Source organism: Myotis daubentonii, chromosome 7 (genome assembly GCF_963259705.1).
Source record: "Myotis daubentonii chromosome 7, mMyoDau2.1, whole genome shotgun sequence".
NCBI classification, from domain to species: domain Eukaryota; kingdom Metazoa; phylum Chordata; class Mammalia; order Chiroptera; family Vespertilionidae; genus Myotis; species Myotis daubentonii.
In genome coordinates this window covers 28,847,982-28,873,217 of record NC_081846.1, presented here as the reverse complement: position 1 = coordinate 28,873,217, position 25,236 = coordinate 28,847,982, and the positions used below count along the sequence as shown (strand labels likewise).

Below are 25,236 nucleotides of genomic sequence, written 5' to 3'. Positions count from 1 at the left end.
GGCTAAACATTTTACTAACATAAAATAATATTGGAAAAGAACCTGTTAAAGTTGAGATAGATCCTACCAAGCTATTATCCAAATTTCCCCCAATAGCCCTTAAAGCCAGAACAAAGAAAACCTTGACTCTATAGTGAAGGCTTTGTCCTCTCCTCCATTAGTCCTCATAGCACTTGCATCCTCTCAGTATTAAAAAAAAACAATAGACAAGGATATCAAATTGTTCGTGGCTCCATGGCCATCAACAAAACTTCGGTCTCTTACTTCTCAATAGTACCTATCAATACCACAATAAGTTTTTCAGAAAGGGAATTACCCTTAAGACAAGGAAAGCTGCTTTTACAGCTGAGTCAAAGGTGAAGCGGTTGTAAGCAATGAGTTGCCCTGAAGTCGAATCACCTGAAGTTAAATCATCTCAGGTGTCAGAATGTAACGCTTTTACTTATCAACTAGTGACAGACCAGAAAATAAATGTATATACAAATAGCAGGTATGCTTTTGGATAGTATTTGACTTTGGAAATGAAAGGTGTTTCTTATCTCTGCTGGAATCCTTATAAAAAATGCACAAGAAACTTTTAGACACTCTTAATTCTAAAGAGGTGGCTATTATAAAGGTTCAGGCTCATGCAAAAACAAGATATTGTGGAAAGTAAGGAAATGCTCTAGTGCAGCGGTTCTCAACCTGTGGGTGGCAACCCCTTTGGCGGTCGAATGACTCTTTCACAGGGGTCGCCTAAGACAGTCCTTCATAGCAGATATTTACATTACGATTCATAAGAGTAGCAACATTACAGTTATGAAGTAGCAACGAAAATAATTTTATGGTTGGGTCACAACATGAGGAATTGTATTTAAAGGGCCAGAAGGTTGAGAACCACTGCTCTAGTGTGTCAAACATCAACTTGAACCAAGGTTATGATCCTAATTAAACCTCTGAGGACAAATCTATGGAGGGGTTTGAAAAGCTCTTTAAAATATCAGCATTTCACCTCTGATTTAGAAAAAGGAACTTTAGATGGATCATGGAAAACCCAGGTTTATATAACACATGCAAGTTAGTTAAAATGGGCTGGGGCCAGGGCTAGGGCTAGGGCTAGGACTAGGACCAGGGCCAGAGTCAGGGCCAAGGCCATTGGAGCCAAAATGGAGTTCACCTGGGCCTCCATAATTGCTCAGAGAAGGAAACATGTCCCAACTGAAATGAGCTGAATGTCATTTAAGTCAATCCCTGGGTTCTTTCCAATTCTGTACGGACTCACAGTCCAAGGTCTTTAAGAAGCTAAAACAGTTTTTTAAGCTCTCCAAAAAGGTAGAAAAGAAACTGAACCTAGAAAATAGTGCAAAATATGAATATGTTTAAAGGAGGGTGGTTTTTAGGCTTCCGTTTAAAAGAAGAAGAAAAAAGGTCTGACCCAGTTTTCAACTAGGTCACACTGTGGCAGACTGAGTGAAATCTCGAAAGGCACAAATTACCCAGAGCAGAGGAGGATTGTCATGAGGTCACTTCCTAGATGCTCCTTTACCTGGGGTGGAACTTGCCTTTCCAGTTCAGGGAGTGTCGTACCCCAGAGGAACAGTGAGCTCATGATTTTAACATTCCTCTACTTTATTTTCCTGCCCTCCTCCAACTTTGACCAACTTCCCCATTCTTTCCTGGAACAGTTGGTTTTCCCCCATTTCAATGATTCCGAGTGACCCTAAATGGGTGGTTTTGTGGTGTTTTACAACTCTTCTGTCCCCTTTTTCTTATATTTTTAGCTGAGTAAGATGCAAAGAGACCTGAAGTTTAGAAAATCTAATCATTTATATATTTTTTTTCCTTCTCTTTTTCACCGGCATCGTAACTCTTTAATGTTTTTGGCTTCTTTTGGCTGATTATTTATTTCCCTTAGCATTTTAAATGATTCTTTCACACCATGCTTGTTCCTTTTCTAAAGGTTTTTCCATTACCTGGTTTTGTTGATATTTGAAATCGGAACTCTTTTGATTTTCTATAAATGTGTTTTCTTTTAAAAATAAGCCTCATTTTATTCTCGCCCATGAACTTTTAATTTTCACACTCTTGTTAGACATTTTTTATCAATTTCTCTTTTTTTCTGCTGGAACTCTGTTTTTCCCTTCTCTTTTATCTTTCTCCTTCCCTCACCTGAAGGGAAATGGTCTTATCATCCAGCTTCTAACATCCTTTATTTTAGTTTTATTTCTCAATTACCGCTGACATTCAATATTATTTTGTATTGGTATAGTAGTCAGGCAATGATAATTTACTTGATAATTCAAGTACCCACCTGACATCATATGTAGTTATTACAATATTATTGACTACTAGAAGCCTGATGCATGGATTCATGCACTGGTGGGGGGACATGGCCTGTGAAGATCGGCCCACTGTGGGAGCAGCTGCTCATCCTGGTCAGCGAGTGGCACTCCCACTGTGGGAGTGCACTGACCACCAGAGGGCAGCTCCTGTGTTTAGCATCTGCCCCCTGGTGGTCAGTGTGTGTCATAGCAACTGGTCTACTGGTCGTTTTGGTCATTCTGCTGTTCAGTCACTGGGCTTTTATATACACAGACATATACTGTATTCTACATCCATCTGACTACTTTGTAACTATCAATTTGTACTTCTTCACCTCTTCACCTTTTTCACCCAGTCCCCCAATTCCCCTTCCCTCTGGCAACCATCAGTTTGTTCTCTACACCTGTGCATCTGTTTCTGTCTTGTTTATTCTTTTTTTGTTGTTGTTCTTTAGATTCACAAATGAGTCTAAAGATTCATAAGATATACACGTGAAATCATACAGTATTTATCTTTGGCTAATTTCACTTAGCATAATACCCTCTAGGTCAGGGGTGGGCAAACTTTTTGACTCGAGGGCCACAACGGGTTCTTAAACTGGACCGGAGGGCTGGAACAAAAGCATGGATGGAGTGTTTGTGTGAACTAATATAAATTCAAAGTAAACATCATTACATAAAAGGGTACGGTCTTTTTTTTCAATAGTTTTATTCATTTCAAACGGGCCGGATCCGGCCCGCGGGCCGTAGTTTGCCCACGGCTGCTCTAGGTCCACCCATGTTGTCATAAATCACAAGATTTCCTTCTTTTGTACAGCCGAGTAGTATTCCATTGTGTAAATATACCACAATTTTTATCTACTCATCTATTGATGGGCACTTGGGTAGCTTTCCTATCTTGGCCATTGTAGATCACACTGTGATGAACATAAGGTTGTGTATATCTTTTTGAATTAGTGCTTCAGGTTTCTTCAGCTATATAGCCAGAAGTGGGATCACTGGGTCACAACAGAGTTCCATTTTTAATTTTTTGAGGACAACTGCTTTCCAAGTGGCTGCTCCAGTCTGCATTCCCACCAGCAGTATATCAGGGTTCTCTAAAGTCTTTGCTTCTTTCCTTTTCCCGCAGTAGCTCTTCCTAGCATTTTCATTTTATGTCTTTACTATCTTACCTCCTCCTGACTCATTCCCTACCTTCTCCTCATTATGTCTATGTCTCAGTTCTCCCTTCTAAATTCTCCTAAGTTTCCTTGTCTTTTCTTTAGATCTTCCTGCTTTTGCTTCATAACAAAATGACCTTCCTTCAAAAAAGCCACTAGTAAATTTCTTAGACACAAACAAGACATCTTTTGACCTCTGACATGCCTGCCAGCCCCATTTCTTATACCCTCACACACAAGCCTGGAGGCTCAGTGTCAAAACTGAGCTTTTGGCCATCTCTATGTCTTCTTTGAGAAGTGTCTATGCAGGTCCTTTGCCCATTGACCCAGTGATTCCACTTCTGAGAATATATACGAAGAATCTCAAAACACGAATTCAAAAGAATATATGCACCTCCATGTTCACTGCAGCATTACTTATAATATACTAGAGGCCTGGTGCACAAAAATTTGTGCACTTGGGGGGCGGGGTGTCCCTCAGCCTGGCCTATGCCCTCTTGCAGTCTGGGACCCCTCGGAGGATGTCCACCTGCTGGCTTAGGCCCGCTCCCTGGGGGATTGGGCCCAAGCTGGCAGTCAGACATCCCTCTGGCAGCCCGGCAGCCCTTGGGGGATGACCACTTACCAGCAGGGAGCAGACCTAAGCTGCAGTTGGACATCCTTAGCTCTGCTGAGGAGGCGGGAGAGGCTCCTGCCACCACCGCTGTGCTGGCAGCCATCAGCCTGGCTTGTGGCTGAGCAGAGCTCCCCCTGTGGGAGCGCACTGACCACCAGGGGATAGCTCCTGAATTGAGCATCTGCCCCCTGGTGGTCAGTGTGTGTCATAGCAACCAGTCATTCCCAGTCGTTCTGCTGTTAGGGTCAATTTGCATATTACCCTTTTATTATATAGGAAGGATAGAGGCCTGGTGCATGGGTGGGGGCCTGCTGGTTTTCCCTGAAGGGTGTCCCAGATCAGGGTAGGTGTCCCACTTGGGTGCCTGGCCAGCCTGGGTGAGGGGCTGATGACTGTTTTCAGCTGGTCACACCCCCTTCAGGGTGGGGGGTCCCCACTGGGGTGCCTGGCCAGTCTGGGTGAGGGGCTGAGGGCCATTTTCAGGCTGGCCAAGCCTCCCTGGCAATGGAAGCTCCCAGCCTCTCCTTTTTTTTTTTTTAATTCTGGGATTTATTTACCTTTTATAATTGAAACTTTGTAGCCTGGAGTGGAGCTCAGAGCCAGCCAGGATGGGCCTCCTGCTCACTCCAGCTCTGTGGCCATGGCCAGCTGAAAGCAGGTATCTGGGGTTTATGTACCTTCTATAATTGAAACTTTGTTGCTTTGAGTGGAGGTCAGAGTCGGCAGTGGCAGGCGGGGAAGCTTGGCTTCCTCCATCATTGGGGCAACCAAGCCTCCTGCTTGCTCCAGCTCAGTGGCTGCCATCCACCATCTTGGTTGGGTTAATTTGCATATAGTTGCTCTGATTGGCTGGTGGGCATGGCTTAAGGCGAAGCGAAGGTATGGTCAATTTGCATGTTTGTCTTTTATTAGTGTAGATAATAGAAGCCTAATCTGAACAATAGATATTTGGGGGGGAAAAGCCTAAGCAACCATTATGGTGGAACAACCAGAACGACCCATAGCTATGATGTGCACTGACCACCGGGGGCAGACACCCAATGCAGGAGCTGCCCCCAGTGGTCAGTGCATTCCCACAAGGGGATCACTGCTCAGCCAGAAGCCAGGCTCACGACTGGCAAGCACAGCGGCAGTGATGGGTGCCTCTGCTGCCTCTGCAGCAGTGCTAAGGAGCAGAGAGCCGAGCTGTAAGGAGCGAGCAGGCTGGCAGTAAGGAGGTGAGATCCCAGATTGCAAGAGGAATGTCTGACTACCATCTTAGGCCCAATCCCGTAAGCCAGCAGGCAGACATTCCCAGAGGGGTCCCGGATTGTGAGAGGGCACAGGCTGGGCTGAGGACCCTCCCCCCCCCCCCAACCCCAGTGCACAAATTTCATGCACTGGGCCTCTAGTTATTTATAATAGCCAAGATTTGGAAGCAGCCTAAGTGCCCATCAGTAGGTGAGTGGATTAAAAAGCTGTGATACGTTTGTATAATGTAATACTACTCAGCATAAAGAAGAAGAAAATCTTATCCTTTGTGATAGTATGAATAGACCCAGAGAGCATTATGCTAAGTGAAATAAGCCAGTGAGAGAAATACAAATACCATATGATTTCACTTATATATGGAATCTAATGAACAAAATAAACAAACAAACAAAATAGAAACAGACTCATAGATACAGAGAACAGACTGATAGCTGTCAGAAGAGAGGGGCTGGGTGATAAAGGTAAAGGGATTAAGAAAAAGGAAAAAATGTCATAGACAGACAATAGTATGGTGATTAACAGATTAATAGTATGGGGGCTGGGGGAAAGGAAGGAAAGGGTATAGGAGAGATAAATGGTGATGAAAGGAAACTTGACTTGGGTGGCAAATACACAATACAATATACAGATGATGTATTATAGAATTGTACCCCTGAAACTTACGTTTTATTAACCAATTTTACCCCAATAAATTCAATAAAAATAAATAAGTTAATTTAAAATTAAATTAAAAAGACCGAGTCTTACCTCTGCCTAAAATGCTTTTCCTCCTTTCTCTTCTTACCTCCCACTGTTCCTCCAAGATTATCCAAGCTGTCACCTTCCCCAACCACTAGCCCAGTTAGTCAAATACTGTCTATGCTTCTGGGTTTAACCTCCTCACCAATCAAAATCCAAGGTGGGACTATAAATTTAACCTTTAAGAAAGGTGTTAAAGATTTTAATGTCACATATAGCAACATATGAAAAAAGTGCATAAAATGAACATACAGGGCATCAAATAATTATTTTAAAAATCCGTACAACCTCTTCCGAGGTCATCACTCCCTGAAAGCTTAAGTAGTTAGGTTTAGTCACACCCTGCTTACTCTCCTAAAAATAACCATTAGCCTGACCTTTATACTAATCACCACCTCGCTTTTCTTTAACCTTTTACCAGCTTTGTATGCATTCTTAGGCAATAAAGTTTAACTTTGCCTGTTTCTGAATTTTATAGAAATGGGATGTTTCTGGAGATGGCTCTCTTTTGTCTTCTCTTCACTCAAGGATGTGTTTAAGATTCCAAGCTATTACATTCAGATGCTGTATGATATCTTCCCTCTGTCTAGTTTTCCATTGCATGCAATATTCCACCATTTGTTTATTCATTGATGGACCAGTTTGGGGCTGCTAGAAACATTCCTGTGCAAGGATCCTGGCACACAGGTGCATGCATTTCTCATGAATGAAAGAGAATAGTTGAGTCATGATCAGCTTTAGTAAAAAGTGCCAAGCTGTTTTTCCAAAGAGGTTGTAATGATTTGCATTTTTTACCTGCATGCAGTCTGTGGGAATTCCTTTTGACCCAGAAACTCACCAACCTTTGCCCATCTGATGGGCACGAATGGACTTTTTCATCATCTCTGGCTGCCTAGAACTACCCAGTGACTGACGTGTAGAAGGTGCTCCCAAGAATTTGCTAATTCAGAAAGCTCCCTTATGTTCATGAATCACTACAAATTTATCCCAATATCTGAATATTTACAAGGATCTATCCTAGGAGGACTTGTGGTCAAGTGTGTATGGACAACATCTACTCTGATCGTTTCCTTTTCTTTAACATGTAAAAAGATTTGCTGCACTAGTGTTATTGGTATAGAGGACGAAGTTGTATAAGCCTTTTACAGAGCAGAGTGAGGGAGGCTGCAGTGCATCAACCGGCCAGTGCATTCAGCACAAAGACAAAGGATGGAGAGCACCACTGAGTTTCTAAACTCTTGAGCTCAGAGGGGAACTTTCCACCTTGGCCTCGCAAAGAAGTTCTGCATTCAAGAGATCTGAGCTTTCCAGGGACTTCTGTGGGGTTCTGCTACCTCCACAGGCACAATAATACATTCTTAACTAGCCCATGGAGTCCCTCCTTAAACTCTCACTTCACAGTAAATTAATACATGTCCACCAGCAAATTTACTAAAATTACAAGTCTTTATGGATTGATATTTTTATTAAAAGATGTGAAAATGGAACTTTTGGAAAGACCTGACACCATGTCTTCATGCTTCTCCGGAGATCATTTACTACAGTGGTCATGGAAGGGAGACAGAGTGAAGCTGTGGAGCATAAAAGAACTGCCACTTGTGAACACACATTCAAGAATTTTTGTTAAATGCCAGTGAAGTATTGCTAACAAAAATCTCCCCACCTACAAATGATGTTTCCCTGAACTCAGGTGTTCATTGAATGTGTGAATTAATACTCCATAATTTTCTTAAATGCCTTTTGGTGAGAGCCTCTGTAATAGTTTGGTCTAAAAATACATATTTTTAAATCTCTTCCACCTTCAGTATTTTCTCTGTTAGATAATGTGTTTTGGCTCAGTGGCTAGAGCGTCGGCCTGCGGACTGAAAGGTCCCGGGTTCGATTCTAGTCAAGGGCATGTACCTGGGTTGTGGGCACATCCCCGGTGGGAGATGTGCAGGAGGCAGCTGATCGATGTTTCTAGCTCTCTATCTCTCTCCCTTCCTCTCTGTAAAAAATCAATAAAATATATTAAAATAAAATAAATAAATAAAAAGGTTCAAATTGAATGGTAGGTATGTGGGTATCAGAGAAGTTATTCCCTTTAAGAAGAAATTTCCAAAAAGTTGACAGGAAAAGGGAATATTTGTTGTTAGAAATTTTTTGCCCTAACATCCTCAAAAAGTGATGTTTGAGATGTGTAAAATGAAAGAACCTCCAGGCTTTAACCCTTTCAGTTGTCAGCTCCTACAAATCATTTCCTAAATGATGAATGAATCCTTCTTAGTTACAGTTGAGTCAATGAAACAAGAGGTTAAAACTTCATTCAGAAGAATCGCATTTGTCATCCTCATCAGCCATGGTAATTTTTTAAAGTCAGGATTAAGCAACTAACTTTTTGCAAGAAAAAAAATGTCATCACCAAGGTGGAAAACACGTAATCAAATGGTAGCGGCTTTTACAATAGAAAGAGCACTGGGCTGGATCTCTGATGGTTCACATTCTAGAACATTCTCAGCATATGCCTGAACAAAATCCATGAGCCTCATTTTGTATACCTGTAAAAAGAGTGAATAGGTAATATCTAATTTGGGTTTTTGGTTTGTTTTTTTTAGTCAGTCCCTACCTCTTTTTAAACTATGTGTAACTCAAAAAACCTCTCAAGTAAAAGTCAATAATGATTTTCAGAGTCTCAATGGTATGAAACAAATTCCTGTTTTTAAGAAAATAAAATAAAATCACATGGAAGTATTAATTTCTGTAATTGATTGATACTAAGTCTCCAGAAATAATGAAAAACTAAAACTTTTTTGAAAATCAGAGAAAGATCATGATGTTTTATATATTCAAGAGATAAAACTAAACAAACAAATAAATATACTACACACCAGAATGGCTACCAAAAAAATGTTGGCAAGGAGGTGGGGTAACTGGAACACCATGCCTGGTTGGTGGGAGTTTAAAATGACATAACCATTTTGGAAAAATGTATGGCAGTTCATTATACAGCTAGCTATACATTTGTTCTCTGACCCAGCAATTCCACTCTTTATTATCCAAGAGATATAAAAATATAGGTACACAAAAAGACTTTACAAGAATATTCATGGCAGCTTTATTCATAGTAACCCCAAACTGGAAACTCTAACCTAGCCTATGTTCTGTAGTCAAAATGACCTTTCTAAAAAGATCTGGTCACTTTATTCATCCCTCCCATAATTTAGGGTGGAATTCCAAATCCCTTTGTGTGCCTCCTGACATACTCATTTATATTCCCCCCAAGAATCAGACGAGTGACTTTGCTTTACTTCATAGAAATGCTCCTGATACCAAAGATTCCTTTGTTTTCTCAGTGTGATGGATGTTGCAAATTGGCTCACTCAACCTTCATTTTACATTTCTTTTTCTATTTAGAGAGTTTGGGAAACTAGAACAACATTTTGCAAACTTCCTTTCACCTGGGGTATAAGGATCCAACGTTATCTTCCTATTAGATATACTATTTCAAGATTTGGAATGTAGGAATAAGGCAGGGTCATCTTTACTTCTGTTATATGGCAAAGCCACAAAAACATGAGTTTTCTCTGCTAGCATTCCCCATCCAGGGGAATGAGCTATTGAGGTCCGTTGATGAGGCTTTCTAATGCCTGGATTGCAGGTCAGAGTTTCCTTTTTTCCACTTTCTGTCTAGAGGTGGTTGAAGAGGAGGCCACAGTGGCATCACTAGCTGTTGGTGATTCAGTCAAGTCTTGCATCCAACCTAGTTCCCCTGGTGGGTCAATTCTTTATGGTTCTAGATTCTCTAGAACCATTCCTGGAGGCCCAACTTTAAACCCATTCTCTCAGACCTTCCAATAATTTTCTAAGATCTAATTTCCTTTATTAAAAATCTTTCCTAATTAAAATAGCCACAGTGGTTTTCACTTTATACACTGAACTCTGACTGATAACATTGTGTGAGTTTGAAACACAAGTATCTAAAAAATAAGATGTTTTGAAATAACATGAACTTACACTGAGCAGGGGTTTCTAAATCTGAAATATCCAACTACCTTAGACACTTAAGAAAAAAATAGATTACCTGACTCCACCCCTAGCCTACAGAAAAAGAATCTCTCTAGGTGGAGCCTAGGATATATTTTTAAAACCTTTCCAGATGCATATGATGCAACCTGCTTAACAGAAGTACAAGGACAGGCACGTCGGAACTGAAGCTGTAAAGGCTCCTAGACGTCATGATACCAAATTGGCCATCTTATGCAAGTCTCAATACTGACATTTTTATATTTCCCAACCTTCCTCTCCCACAGATTACATTATTGTCTGCAGTAATTTATCAATGTAGCAGGAACTCTATTTAAAAAAGCCACCTTGCCCTGACCGGTTTGGCTCAGTGGATAGAGCATCAGCCTGTGGACTCAAGGGTCCCAGGTTCAATTCCGGTCAAGGGCATGTACCTTGGCTGTGGGCACATACCCAGTAGGGGGTGTGCAGGAGGCAGCTGATCGATGTTTCTCTCTCATTGGTGTTTCTAACTCTCTATCCTCCTCCCTTCCTCTCTGTAAAAAAATCAATAAAATATTTAAAATAAATAAATAAACCACCTTCACAAAAGAAAATGAAATAACCTCTTTCAAGACTATGTAGTAAAGTAAATACCCAAGTTAAACTGTGACTTAAAAATCCACAGTTTAATAGTATGACATGTACTACTAAGCTCTTTAATAATATTTTATTAGCTTAAAGCACATTCCAGATATTGTTAATATAACCAGAATAGGATCTCAAAGTAGTATATCATCGAATGAAGGAATAATAAGATTCAAGATTAGAAGCAATATTAAAGATAATTATTTTAAAACAGACACTTAGACTAAAAGGTACAACTTAAAAATAAACACAGAAGCCCCTACCTTGGTCTTTTACTCAGTTGTTGGATGAGCAAAGAGCAATGTATTTAATACAGCACTTGGGGCTCTTTTTAAAGTACATGCCAATATATGTTCACTTGCCTACTTTATGATTCTTTCATTTTCACTGAGGTCTTACCTTGAGATGCTCATTAATCTTTCTCCTGTTGATCCAACTCTATCACAAATAGAGTAGAAAAAAAAAAAAACAGAGCACAATAACAGAAAAACAAAAATCTGTGCTTTAAAAAAAATGCAAGTGATAATGGAAATGTCTATAATGAACTTAAATCACAAAGCAAAGGTGAAAGGACAGTTTCTTCCAAAAGCACCTTTGAGAGCCTGAGGTATAATTGAGAATGGAAGCCCATCCAACCTTCCAACTCGGACACTTGCTTCTTATTGCTGACAAAGGGAGCCCACATCTGTGCCCAAATTCCTTTAAATTCTCACCCCTCTTTTGGGCATCAACTAAGTTGAGTTCTTTGAAAATTGAAAGACTGAGTCGCTAAAGTGATAGTTAAATAACATAGGGATAGTCTGATCTGAGTTGTAGGGTAGAGAATTTACATCAGTAAGTAAATAAACACAAGAGCATTCTGGGTCTGGTCAGAAGTAGGTTCATGGTTGACAACTTCATACAGATTCTGCATCTGATAAGCAGGGTGTCCGGGTCTAGGAGTCTGGGGTAGAAATGGGTCCCTGCTTCCTAAAATAGTGGTTGCCAATAAAGATTAACTTTAGTTGTTTAAACCACATAAAGAAAATCACACATTCATGTGTTGTAGTTCAGCGGGTGAATTCTCGATTATTCACTAACTTGGCAGGTATTTCCTGGGCACCTAGACTGTGACAGGCACGCTGTGGAGCCCTGGGAGAAGGTGGTGAACAGAAGGGTTTGACCCTGAGTGATTGGAGAGAAAGAAAGAAGAGGGAGAGACAGATGAACTGACAGACAGACAGACAGAGAGGTTTATTAGTCTCAGGTGGAGTTTGAGGAGAGGGTACTTATCGTTAGTTGAAGGTTTGTTTGGTTGTGTGTTTGTTTTCCAGCTACAGTTTGTTTAAAACCTTTTCAAAAGTCAGGGGAGAAGATATGAAAGAAACAGGACAAAGAAGGGAAATTTTTGGGAGCCAGATCCTGGGAAGGCTCACAGGCTGGTTCTGAGAAGTCAGTGAGGGAGGCCGAGGATCCCTGTCAGATGATGTCAGTGCTCCTTGTGGAGCAGGAAGCAAGGCTGTAAGAGGACCACCCTGTGGGCAGCTGCCTGGCTTCACGGGCGGTGCCAAAGCAAGCCCAGCCTGCAGTCCACACAGTTTACCTAAAGGGGATCACTTGGCCAAACCTAGTTTCCTCCAGTTGGAGGTGACCTTCAACCTGTATCTTCCTCCCCAAAGGCTTCTTTTCTTGGAGCATCTACTTTAGAAAACTTGTCATTAGAACTATTCTCTGATGCTTTGAAATGTAAATTCTTTTAAATGCCTCCTGTTAGTTCTGGGAGCTACTCCTTTGAAATATAACCATCTAAGACAGTGGTTCTCAACCTTCCTAATGCCGCGACCCTTTAATACAGTTCCTCATGTTGTGGTGACCCCCAACCATAAAATTATTTTCATTGCTACTTCATAACTGTAATTTTGCTACTGTTATGAATCATAATGTAAATATCTGATATGCAGGATGTATTTGCATTGTTACAAATTGAACATAATTAAAGCATAGTGATTAATCACAAAAACAATATGTAATTATATATGTGTTTTCCGATGGTCTTAGGCAACCCCTGTGAAAGGGTCGTTCGACCCCCAAAGGGGTCGCGAACCACAGGTTGAGAACCGCTGATTTAAGACTATAGTGTCTCTTCCTCCCAGCCTCTATGGAAAGGTGGGAGCCCAACTTTGGTGGGCACCTTGCTCTAAGTTACAAAACTACTTCTTGTTACTAAAATGCAAGAAAATTTACTTTTCTTTGGGTAAAGCCAGTTAGCAAACACAGATGGACAATAGTATCCTACCCAACTCTGAAAAATTCCTCTGACCTTTGTTTCAGCGGAATCGAGTTGAGACTTTAGTTACGGCCTCTCTCCCTCATTGCAATAGCCTTGGATAAAATCATCTTTGCCTATTGAACTTTGTCCAATGCAACTTTCTCTTTGACAGCCCTGGTGAAAGCCCAGCTAATGAACTTTCAGCAGTACCAGGCCCAACATTGTGGAACTCGTTGTGACCAACAGTTAGTCATCTGCAAATTAAGATAAAGGACTGGGCTGGACCTGTGTGGGGTTTTATAGCACAAGGAAGCAAATGACAAGGATGATGACAGGAAAACTGGTTTGGTGACACATCGTGAGGTTTAGTTAGCTGGGGAAAGAATCAAAGCCTGCTGATAGACTGAAAGAAAAGGGAGGAATCAAGAAATTAAAGAATTGCATGAAAATAAAAAATAAAGCAAAGCAGATGTAAGAAAATTGGAGTAAGCAGCAAGAAGAGAGGCAGCCATTCTCAGAGAGGAGTTGACCCAGTCTGACCATGTCACTCCTCACTAGAATCCCTTTGGTGGTTTTTCATTGTCTCAAAAATGATTCCTTATTGTAACGACCGCCTCTTCCAACCTCATCTCCAGCCATTTCTGCAACACACACACACATACACACACACACACAGCATATGTGTGCTTGTGCACACATGTCCCTTCCCCCACCTAAAACAACCTGAAACATACTATTACATGCTCAGCTCGGGTCTTTCCTGAACTTGGATGACTTCTGCAAATTCCAGGACTCATGGCTTGCCCTTAACTTCCTCAGCAGTTCTACTACAGATAGTGCTTTTATAGGCTTTTAAAAAAGTTTCTTTCTCCTTTTTCTTAATTGTAGGTTTTTTTAGTTTGTTTTGGAGAGAACAAGATTTTTACTCCCTGCCCTTAGTTGTAAAATGGAAAACATCTCTTAACTCCAATGAACATTTCCACAGAGGCTGACTCATTTGCTGGCAGGGTTCCCATCTAGAGATTGTCCTGATGGATTGAACAGCAGGCGGGCAGAAGAGTGGCAGGCCCGGTCGGGCCCAGACAGCATCAGAGCTAAGCTAAGCAGTGTGGTGGCAGCAGGAAGGGGCAGAGGGAGGGCAAGCTTCACCACAGGAACCCTGAGGGTGGAAACCAAGGAAATCAAATCCCTGAAACAAGTGAAACTCAACATCCGGGCCAGATGAGATTGCACCTGATATGCCGAATGCAGGGCAACACTGGAACACAGTGACAAAAGGTCAAGGGAGTCAGTGCAGCTGCCTCAGACTGGATGTTGTTAAAGAAGATAGATGCCACCTGGTCTGTTTACTTGAAGCCTCTACCCTACATGCATTAAAGCATGAACAGATCATCAGGTGCTGAGAAACAGAAGAGAGGGCTTCTTGTCACTCACGTTATTGAGGGTGGGGTGGGGGACTCGATGCCATCCTTTCCATCTTCCAGATAAGAACCATGTGTGTCAGCTCCTGCCTTGAGATGTGAGTAAAGTGCTAACAGCTGATTCAAGTAAGATGGGATTTTCATTGTTTTTTTCCAGGACTATTCCACTCCATGAACATAGTTGCCTCCCAATAACAGGGCTAAGACAGATGTGAGAAAACTTCTGTAGTAGAAGAATTCACATACAGAACTGAAGATCTCATTCAAAATGTGGTTTTCATGGAACTGCGTTAAGAGTGAATTTATGAATACCTGTGCTAAATCCCAAAGGACCTGGGTTCAGCGTCTATTTGCTCTTCTTGGTCTCTGTGTTAGTTTGCCATGATTGCCAGAATAAATACTACAGAGTGGGCGGCTTAAACAATTGATTAGTTTTCTCATAGTTCTTGAGGTTGAAGGTCCAAGATCAAGGTATCAGTAGGGTTGGTTTCTTCTTTGGCCTTTCTCCTTGGCTGGTAGATGGCCATCTTTTCCCAGTATTTTCCCATGATCTTCCCTCTGTGTATATCTGTGTTCTAATCTCCTCTTCCTGTAAGCACACCTGTCATTGGATTAAGGCCCACCCTTATGACCTCATTTAACCTTAAGTACCTCCTTAAAGACCCTATCTCCACATATGGTCACATTCTGAGGTGGTGGGGATTAAGACTCCAACATATAAATTTTGAGGAGATGACACAATTCAGCCCATAAGAGATCCCCATTCTTTGGAACCTGTACCCACCTGGGTTATTCTCTAGATTTCATGACTCAGGAATCCAGCAGCTCTTATCTTCCATGGATTTGCTCTAAGTTCTAAGCTCACTATGGTCTGAGACTGAATGAATCTAAATCTAGCAATTTCCTCATACCCTGGGAATTTAGGTGAATTTAAACTTAACATACTAGAGGCCCAGTGCATGAATTTATGCATGGGTGGGGTCCCTCAGTTTGGCCAGCAATCGGGGCCAATTGGGGTCATCTCGTCCAGTCCTGATCAGGGCCGATAGGGGCCAGCTGGCCAGGGGGAGGGACCATGGGAAGTTGACTGGCCACAAGAGGTTGGCTGTGGGAGCACACTGACCACCATGGGGCAGCTCCTATGTTGAGCATCTGCCTCCTGGTGGTCAGTGTGCCTCATAGCGACTGGTCGACCAGTCATTCGGTCATTCAGTTGTGCAGTCACTTAGGCTTTTATATATGTATTTATAGATTGATATTCAAGTGAAGGAGGAGGGGAGCAGAAAGAAAAGTGAAATAAGTTTCCTCTACCAACTTTTCAAACTGTGACCATTCACTGTAAAAAAAAAAAAAAAAAAAAAAAAAAGCCTCATTTTTAATAATGGAGACTATGTTGTATCGTGCTAGAGCAGGGGTGGGCAAACTTTTTGACTCGAGGGCCACAATGGGTTCTTAAACTGGACCGGAGGGCCGGAACAAAAGCATGGATGGAGTGTTTGTGTGAACTAATATAAATTCAAAGTAAACATCATTACATAAAAGGGTACGGTCTTTTTTTTCCATAGTTTTATTCATTTCAAATGGGCCGGATCCGGCCTGCAGGCCGTAGTTTGCCTACGGCTGTGCTAGAGCATGAGCAGCATGTTCTGTAACCATGTTATTGTACCAGATTTATTCATAAACACTGTGTATCTGTTTCAATTCAGTTAGAGCCAGAGGAAGACAACAAATTTGAAAAAATCACCAAACTCTGTGGATAATAATGCTATCATAGGCAAATTCAGTCACAACGTTTGAGTCATATTTAACTTCCTCTAACTTGAGTTAGTACCCTATTTCTTTACTGCGGAAAAAAAAAGTCAACCCAATGAAGAATAGTTTATAGTCCTAGGGATTCTGATTCATGACCTACCCTTTCAGTCAGAGGAAATCAAGGCCTAGTGCAGCAACCCTCCATGGACCTTATTTTATCTCAGAAAATTAAGACCAGACTCTAGGTTAGGTTTAATTACATTAAACCTTAATTCTTTCTTACCTTACATTAGCATTATTTATAAGGGAGCAGGAATAAATTGTTATAAGTTGAGAACAAATATAGAGAAGTTCTCCATCCCCAACCCCAACCCCAATCTCTATTTCTTTACCTGACTTTTTTTTCATAGTAGACATGTCTTTGGTTACCTGTTTGGTTTTTTTGTCTCTCCTTCCATAAGTCACATGAAAGCAGAGACTTTGTATTGTTTATTCCCAATGACCAGAACAGTACATAGTAGGTGTTCAATAAATATCTGTTGGTTGAATGGGTGGAAACATAACTTTTATTCAATTAACTATGATTTAATAAGAAAAAAAAGCACAATCGTTTGATATCGGTCTGGCACTGCTAGGGAAGAAGGTGCCCACATCACAGATGTAGCTTATTCCTTGAAGAAACATACCTTTTAAGTTTTTTGATACAAAAAACCCAGCTAAGATACTCTATATTCCAATACTTTGATATTTTATAAGATAGGAGAGCACACAGATGACTATGAAGATAACAAAGAACCAACAAAAGAACCAACATCAAGGAGCATCAGACACCGTAGGTGCTACTGTCTTCATTGACACAGAAGCACCTTTAAGCCTGAGGCCTTTTAAAACTTTGAAACCAACTAATTCTATCACATCTCTAAAGTCTGTGTGACCTTGTGCAAATTCTTTAATTCCCTTACCTTCAGTTCCTCTATTCACACTATGACATAAAAATAGTACCTACCTCATGTTTAAACAAGATATTAGCAATATTAGCAAGTGATACTAGCACTTAGTGCCTAATAGTATTGATATTATACTATATGACATGATTAACATCAAAATCCAAACCCTTGCATTCATCTTCCCTTCTCCTACTTCTCATTACTCTACCCTAATACTGTTGTGTGCCTCCAACTCATCTCCATGATGTCCTTCTCAAGTCAACCACAGGGCCAGGAGCAGGTGGAGACCGGCATTCTTGTGCTTCTTGATGGGACTTCTCCATTCCTACACACCTTTCCCATCGCCTCTTTTGAAGGACATGTATGACCATCTACCTTCCCTCCCTCAGCTGTAAATTGGACTTGATCAATTCTTCACATTCCTTAAAGACTTTTGCATAGTCTTAGAGCTTCCCCTTTTACTTCTGTTCCTGGCATCAGTTTAGACAATTTCACACCAGAATGCACTTATTAAGTGGTTTTGTCCCCCACCCTCAGTAAAGTTTCAAGCCAGCCTTTATTTCTCAAAGTCAGAGGACATGCTAAATGACACCATAGAAATGCAATCAAGAAAACCCAGAAGTTGGGAAACTTTAGAACAATTGTCCTGGTTTCTCCAAAAAATAAAGTGCAAAGGAAAAATAGAGGGGATGAGGGTGATGGTAAGAAACATAGATTAAAAGTAAAAAGAAACAAACAAATGCAGTGTATGAGCTTTTTTGGATCTCCATTCAAACAAATCAACTACCAAAAATAAAAAACAACCTTTTAAAAAAAAACACATAGAAATTTGAACATTGACTGGATATTTGGTGATATTAAGAATTTAATGTTCATCTTTTAATCTATGATAATGAAATTGTTATTGTATTCTTAAAAATCTCCCATAGTAACAAAAATGTTACTAGAAATTAAGAGAAAGTTCCATAATAATAAAGGATCAATCCATCTGGAAGATATACCTCAAAATACATGAAACCAAAACTGACAAAACTGAAAGGAAGAATAAAAGTTGGATACATCAATACCATATATCCAATAATAAGTAAAAACAACAACAACAACAAAAACTAGACAAAAGATCCACAAGAAAATGGAATATTTGAACAAGACTCTAAGCCAAGTAGTTCAAATACCCTCGCACTTGACACTGTAATGTTAGCATTGTGATTAATATATTAGCATTCTGGCCTAGAAATTTCAGGCTCCAGAACCTCAGGTAATAGTTAATAGTATTTCTGGTCCCAAAAGATTCAGACACCTTCACAACACTAAAAACATATGCTCCTTTTCTGGCTTTGCCGGGCTCACCTGGTGAGGCCTCCAGCAATCAGCAATGGCCCTCGCTGGCCATGTGGTTCAAAGAGAGGATGGCTGGTGAGGGTACAAGAGAGGGTGGTCTGAGATGATTCTCAGAAATCACAAAACTTTCTCTTCTGTACATTTTTTTCCCCATGGCTTTTCTGAAGTCTCACCATTTCTCACCTTGCTCATTGAAACTCTCCCTGGTACCTCTGCTTCCATCTTCCTTCCTACTGCCCCCTTTCCCAAGTTTCCACATTCAAGTTCAAACCACTACACTTAGTTGAGGTAACAGTTTCATTTAATCTGCAACTACTCCGCTCCTGCCCCTGCTCCACCCAGGATTGCTCAGTTGGTGGCATGGTTAGTATACTGGGTGAGGCAGTTCTTCATTGTGCAAGACTGTCCTGTGCATTTCAGTAGGTTTACCATTTCTGTCTCATGCCCACTGAATACCTCTAGTACCCCTCCAGACATTGTGACAAATGAAAAATGCCCCCAGGTATTTCCAAACACCCTCTGTTGTCCTTTTACAACTGGGTGGCTGCTACTGGTCCCTCATACTTCAGCTCAAGTATGGACTAAACCATATACAAATGCCATCTTCATGGTTCAAGAACATCATACATTGGCCATTTAACATGGTTCAACTGATTATTCTTTCCTTCTGGAAGCCCTCACCTCAAATGCCCTTCAGCACTCTGTGACTTTCATTATTCAAGTGCTAATCACCATGTGTCATAATAGCTTGGTTCACTTGTCATCCCCTCCTTCTAACCACACTTCTCAACCCTAATTACCTGGGAGCAAAGATCAAGTCTTGAATTTGCCTCTTGGTATCTCAGCTTCCTTTGGCTCAGGGCCTGGCATATAGCAGATACTAAACCCATGTTCTATGAATAAACAAACAGGATATTGAGCATACTTTCCCTGATGATTCAATGTTACTATTCCTGGGAGATGTCTTCAGAGATTATTGAGCCACTTAACAGGTTTGGGCTCTCCACTAAATAACCCACCACTGCTCTGCTTTATGGATTTGTGTGTCTGGGTTTTGCGTCATATCATCCGGGTTCCTGCCTCCAGTGATCTTCCCAGGGGCCTTTGGAATCTGAAGCAGATTGCCCCAAGTGCAGTGTGGGGGCACAGCATAAACTTTGGTAACTACACTGGTTCAGGGTCCTTTTGTCTTGTTTCTGGGTTCTCGCTAGCTTTCACACATCTGAAGTCTGTCCTCTGGTTAGTGAGGCTCTATCAGGTTCTAAGAACATTTTGCACCGTCATGTTCTTTTTGGAAACAACTGAAAGATGCCTCAGTAGAACTTTTGAAGTAGAAGAATATTCCTGTGCTGAGGTGCCCATTTCTAGATCCCTAGCTGGTGACAAAATGATGGACTAAGAGATTTTCCTCAAGGCAATTTCAAAATGGTTGCTCTGTCTCTGTAGTCACAAAGTATATGGGTGCATTTATATATTTTTTTTTCCTCTTTTGCAGAATGCTGTCCTTTTTAATGGTCTAAATGTAGGAAGGGGCAAACATCTAGGAATGTTACAACATTTTAAAAACATTCTAAAATATTCACATATTCCAAGATTTTTACATCAATGGACTTTGATCATGCAGACAAATAGGTGCAATTTTTATTTTAGGAGTTTTATATCAATAAACACTGAGCTATGAAACTCAGCTATAGGATCTTTCTAATTTCTGGTTTGGATGACTCTGAATCAAAAAACCCACTTTCCATTAGAATTCACAGAGAATGAAGTCCTAGACCATCAGGGATAGAGATAAAAGTAATAAGTAGGCAGAAGTAAATAGGAAATACAAATTTTCAGAAAATGTTTATATTTCCTACTAGATCTTTAATTTTTATATATATCTTAAATACCATATAACTCAATCAACAAACAATTTTTGGTTATTTCTTTTAGTTTTAGTATTTATTCTCATCATTTTTCTCTTTTACAGGTAATTACAACAATTTAGGAAACAAAACTACAAACAGAAGAATGTTAAATAGTTTTTTAAAAAGAGTTGCTGCTTGCAAAAAAAGTTTATATAATCTTATTCCTCCATGAATAACTTTATACCTCGTACTAAACTAAGTAGCTTATGAGAAATTATTATTAAATAGTAAAACATACACACAAAAGGCTGACATATATAAATAACTTAACATGAAATAGTTTGGCTGTAATGCAATGTTTAACAAAGTAAAGTATGATGCAATATGTATCAACTTCATTAACTGGATAAGTCCAATGACACAAATCAGATAACTGCTAAACCCTCAACAATGTGCAAGTGAAACCACCAACTCCAGCGAGGTTCTTTTTGTTTTTGGCCTGTATCCAATTTCATTCCAAAGAGCATCTGTTTTTACATCCTCTTGACTCTTTGGCTGTAAAGAGAAAGAGAAGAAACAAATAAGCAAAAACAGGGTGACTGGCTGGTAGGAAAGGCTTTGGTACCTAACAGTTGCCTCTCATTCCCTAATCTCATCTCAGGATGCCAACCAGCTCTGAGTGCAGATGAGGACATTGAGGTTCAGAGAGGAAGGGCCTGGACCATCATAACTCAGTTAGTGATGACAGAAACAAGATGTGAACACTTATAGTATGTCTTCACATTCCATGTCTATAGCACTGTGAAGTTAGGTGACTTCTGTCCATGGATAAAAGGTGGCTCTATTATCATCAATGTGAATCAACACCATTATTCTCTTTTTCATTGTTTATATTTCAGTTTTTAACAAACGAATGTAAATTATATAAACAGGAGACATTTTTGCAACAAGAATCAAATAGCTTGTGACTATCAAATGCATAGAGGAATTTAGTATGTCATGTAAAAAAATCACTAAGTTTTAAAAAAATAAAAATGATTTCTAAGTGGAAAAAAAGTGAATTTTTGTTTTGATTGTCCAACTCAAATTTCCCTTTTAAAAATTCCACAGTGCGTAAGCTGGAAAACACCAGCAAGCCTAGGATCCACTGCTCTGCACACTGCTCTTGCCCCAGATGTTCGGAGAGAGGCTACTGGATTGGGAATGCTTCATACCTGAGGACGTGCACAGCATGTTTCACCCATTTCTTCTTTGGATCTGCACACACAGCCAACCCTTTCTTTGTGTGAAAGCTGAAAAATCAGAAAATTTGATTTGTGTTTAAAGAGCTTCAAATGGCTTTTTCACCAAACATGCAATGGAAATTTCGTATTCAAATTGATAGTTCTATGCACTAAGCATTTCATTTATATCACAGGTGAAACAAAATGCAAAAAAAAAAAAAATCCATATTACCTCAATAAAGCTTGATGCAAGAAATAAAAGGGATGCTTCTGGAAACCAAGGTCAGCAGTAATTGATATAAATGTGAGGAGTCCTTCAGAAGGCTGGCCTGGATTCCTTTGATATTCACAGGGTGAATATTTACATTTTATTACCTACTGCTGACTCAATGCGCTAAAGCAAACTCCCCCAAAACCTGGTAATCTTACTGTTTTCTAAACATTACCATTGATATGTCTGTTTGCATTCCTAAAAGGCAATTGTGTACTCTAGTAAATAAAAGCAGCTGGGAAACAGAGACTCAGCGGAACTTGACTACTATAGTTGAGTTTTTCCCTGGCTTCCCCCCATAATTTCAAAACTATTATTTCTTATCTTGTATGTCCATTTGCGCATCAGCTCTTTCTCCAAGCCTTTGAACCCGAAAGCCACGCTGGCTCAGCAGTTTAACAAATGCATTTTTAATGAAATTTTCTGTTCAATGGCAGAAAATAAAGTCCCAGAATATATATATGTATGTGTGTGTGTGTGTATATATATATTCAATAACAAATTATCCCAAAGTATAATATCCAATATAAATTAAGACTATTATATGTGATAGTACAATTACTCTGAGTTTTTACTGATAGCCTCAACCATTTTCTGGTAGAAGATTATCATTTTGAAGTCTAGTCTATGTTTTATATATTTTCTGGAGCTATCACGTTAGTAGCCTATTATTTTATCTCGAAAATTATTTTGCCCCCTTCTGTGCTTCTTTTTTTAAAGCAAAAACCTTTGCCTTAGTCCAGTCTTATTTAAAGTGAGCTTTGAGTCAAGTCTCCTTCCGTCACCATGGAAGAAGACTTGACTTGGGGTGGTGAACACACAATGCACTATACAGACGATATACTGTAGAATTGTACACATGAAGCCTATATAATTTTTTTAACCAGTGCCAACCCAACAAATTTAATAAAATTAAATATCTATAAAAAGTGAGCTTTGACATAGACATGCACTATTAAAACATATCTTTGCCACATCTCATATTTCTGAGTGAAACTCAAAAAAGGCAAAAATTGTTATGCCTGAAATTCCCATGCACTCGGATACAATTGAGTTAAAAGCAGTTAATAACTTACATGACTGCGTTGATGTCACAAGCATCATTGGCCCGCTGCTGTATGAAGCCCTTGATAAATCTGCTGGGAATGACTTGTTCTGTATATCGAAGGCAGCAATCGAAGGAGCTTGCTGCTAAAAAGAAATGAACGGTGTTGAGTTCATATGAATGAACTATTCTGTGACAGGTATTATGAAACTACTTGTAGTTGTGGGAAGCCTAGAATCTGATCTATGTGGTAAACTAATCAAAGGAGGAGTTTCAGTATCTTTGAGACTGAATTTAACATAGTTCTCAGTTCTCAAAAAAAATAGTTTGTGTGCTGGGAAATTTTGGTTCAATAATATAGTTTAGAAGCACATGACTTCTCATAAAGGGAAAATCTTTAGTAAGAAACATAAACTGGCTCTCCTATTTCAATCCACTATAATTACTCAAGAATATGAGTAACTCTCACATGAAGAAATTCATAGATAATCTTTTAAATTGGCAGATTTTCATCTATCATCTGGCTGCTGAGTACTGAGAGGAATGAAAGGGTAAGACTTTACAAAGGAAAATGTGATTCATAAAAGCTGCTTTTATATGAGCTATAAATAAAGCATTTGGAAATTATAAGAGTTCATAGAAATTTTTCGTTTTGTTCATTTTTAGGAATGCACCTGTTGCTAAAAAGTGATGCTCTCCTACAACAATAAAGCAGTACTTGGGCACTCCTCCCGTTGAATTATAACCTGCTGTAAGATAGGGGATAAATGTCATCACAAAGTTGGCAAGTGGTGTTCCAGAGGCCTTGCAAGCATGAAGAACTCAGGTGCCATAATCCACCCCTAAATAGTGAGTTTTGAATTTTGCTGAAACTATTTAGTTGGGAGATGAGAAAGTTGGGGAAGTGGGAGCGTTCCTTACATTTTAGAAGGACCCCATTCACTGGTAATGCTCCTCAATTTACACCATCCAGAAATAGCAGTTTGGCAGTCTTCTGGAGCTTAGGGGTCTCTGTGAGTCCACCCACCCCCCAATCTGCTGTGATTGACAGCAGAGAAGAAAGCCTGGCCAGCAGCAGAAAGCTTTCCCTCCTTCACTCACCAATGAGCTGACAACTCCCATGACTCCCTTGTGAAAACTTTCTAACAGGCTTCTATCCTCTGGAGACACCCCAGATGAGTTCAAGGCTTAGAAGAAAATGAAAATATTTCTTCCTGCCCTGCGAGCAGAAAGAGTGACACCTACCTTCTGTCTCGCTGCAGAAGTGGAATAGCAGCACTGACATCAAAGCAGCCAGGAGCAAAATCTTGCTATAGCCCATCATTTTCAGCTCAAAGAATAGAAGTGCTCAGTGCTGGGTACCCAGTTCCCTGTGGTGTTGTGGTGTTCTGATAGCAACCTGGGACTGAGATGGCACTACTTATAGCAAATATTGGGAATGTACACAAAAGGCGTGTTCTCCCATGGGGTTTTCCCCATTGATGGACCTGCCCCATCATGTTGTCACACACACACACACACACACACACACACACACACACACACACACGGAAAACTTCCTGCCTGGGAAGGTATGAAGGTCAGTGTTGGGGTGGGGGGAGAAGGGGGAAATCCTGTTACATCCTTTGAAGATTCCCATCTAGTTTTAACTTAATCTCTTGTCTCTGAAAAGAGAGGATAAGAGTTAATAATAATACAAACACACAGGAGCATTCCAGAACTCCCATTGTTATACTCTATTTGCTTTGCAAAGCCAATCAGAGAGGGGGAGGATGGAGTAGGATTCCAGGCATACTCAGGAGCCATTCACAATTGCAAAACTGGAACTCAGCTGTCACCAAAAACCTTGAATTTCTAGGCTACCTTTCAGAGCAGGTAATATAACAACGCTGTAGTAGTTCCTCAATTTTTGTGGAAAATACTAACCTTTAAGTAAGCCTCAAGCTTAAGCTTCATCTTGATTTTGTGACAAGTCTTCTAAGAATCTACTACATTTACATGACTCTAATCAATATGTCAGCCCAGAAAATAATTCCCACCAACACTAAATGCTTCATGCTAATGTAGTTATATCATTAATCCAAAGTTCAGAAAGGTTGGAAAAGAAGAAAGACTATCAGCAACGATCAATCAACAAAATAAATGTCAAATAATAGTGATAATGATAACAATGGCAAAAAGCATTCCTAACATATGATGGTGTAATAAAAATTTTCCACTAGGGAGAATATCATTGTATGCTAGGGATTGGCTTGCAGGACATGTGAACTGTAAAGAAACAACACAAGGGAGCTTTGGGGGTGATATAATTAGTTTCTGTCCTACTAAGGGCATCTACACGTGTGAAAAATCATAAAGCTGAACATCAAAAAAGGGAATTGCATTATATGATCATCTATACTAATAAAAGGGTAATATGCTAATTAGACCGGGAGACCTTCCGG

General features: G+C 40.1%; 1 protein-coding gene across 2 annotated transcripts; it reads right to left on the bottom strand.

The window, feature by feature from the left end:
- Window positions 1–18,651: 18,651 nt before the first annotated feature.
- CCL20 (C-C motif chemokine ligand 20) lies at window positions 18,652–24,211 on the bottom strand. Of its 2 annotated transcripts, none has more exons than XM_059703396.1 (4): window positions 24,038–24,211; window positions 22,824–22,938; window positions 21,468–21,545; window positions 18,652–20,808 (listed from the first exon to the last, which is right to left on the bottom strand). In XM_059703396.1, the coding sequence occupies exons 1-4, from the start codon at window positions 24,114–24,116 to the stop codon at window positions 20,787–20,789; spliced, it is 294 nt and encodes a 97-aa protein (XP_059559379.1). In that variant the 5' UTR covers window positions 24,117–24,211; the 3' UTR covers window positions 18,652–20,786. The 2 variants fall into 2 exon arrangements, with proteins under 2 accessions (XP_059559379.1, XP_059559380.1); XM_059703397.1 differs by having other exon boundaries at window positions 22,824–22,935; window positions 24,038–24,210.
- Window positions 24,212–25,236: the final 1,025 nt, after the last annotated feature.

Bases quoted from the DNA above. Each gene is read 5' to 3' on its own strand.
- CCL20 (XM_059703396.1), bottom strand. From the start codon at position 24,116: ATGATGGGCTATAGCAAGATTTTGCTCCTGGCTGCTTTGATGTCAGTG. The intron at 21,546-22,823 runs GTAAGTTATTAA...CTGATTTTTCAG, and splicing joins TGTGACATCAACGCAGTCAT to CTTTCACACAAAGAAAGGGT. The intron at 20,809-21,467 runs GTATGAAGCATT...TTCTCTTTACAG, and splicing joins CATGCTGTGCACGTCCTCAG to CCAAAGAGTCAAGAGGATGT.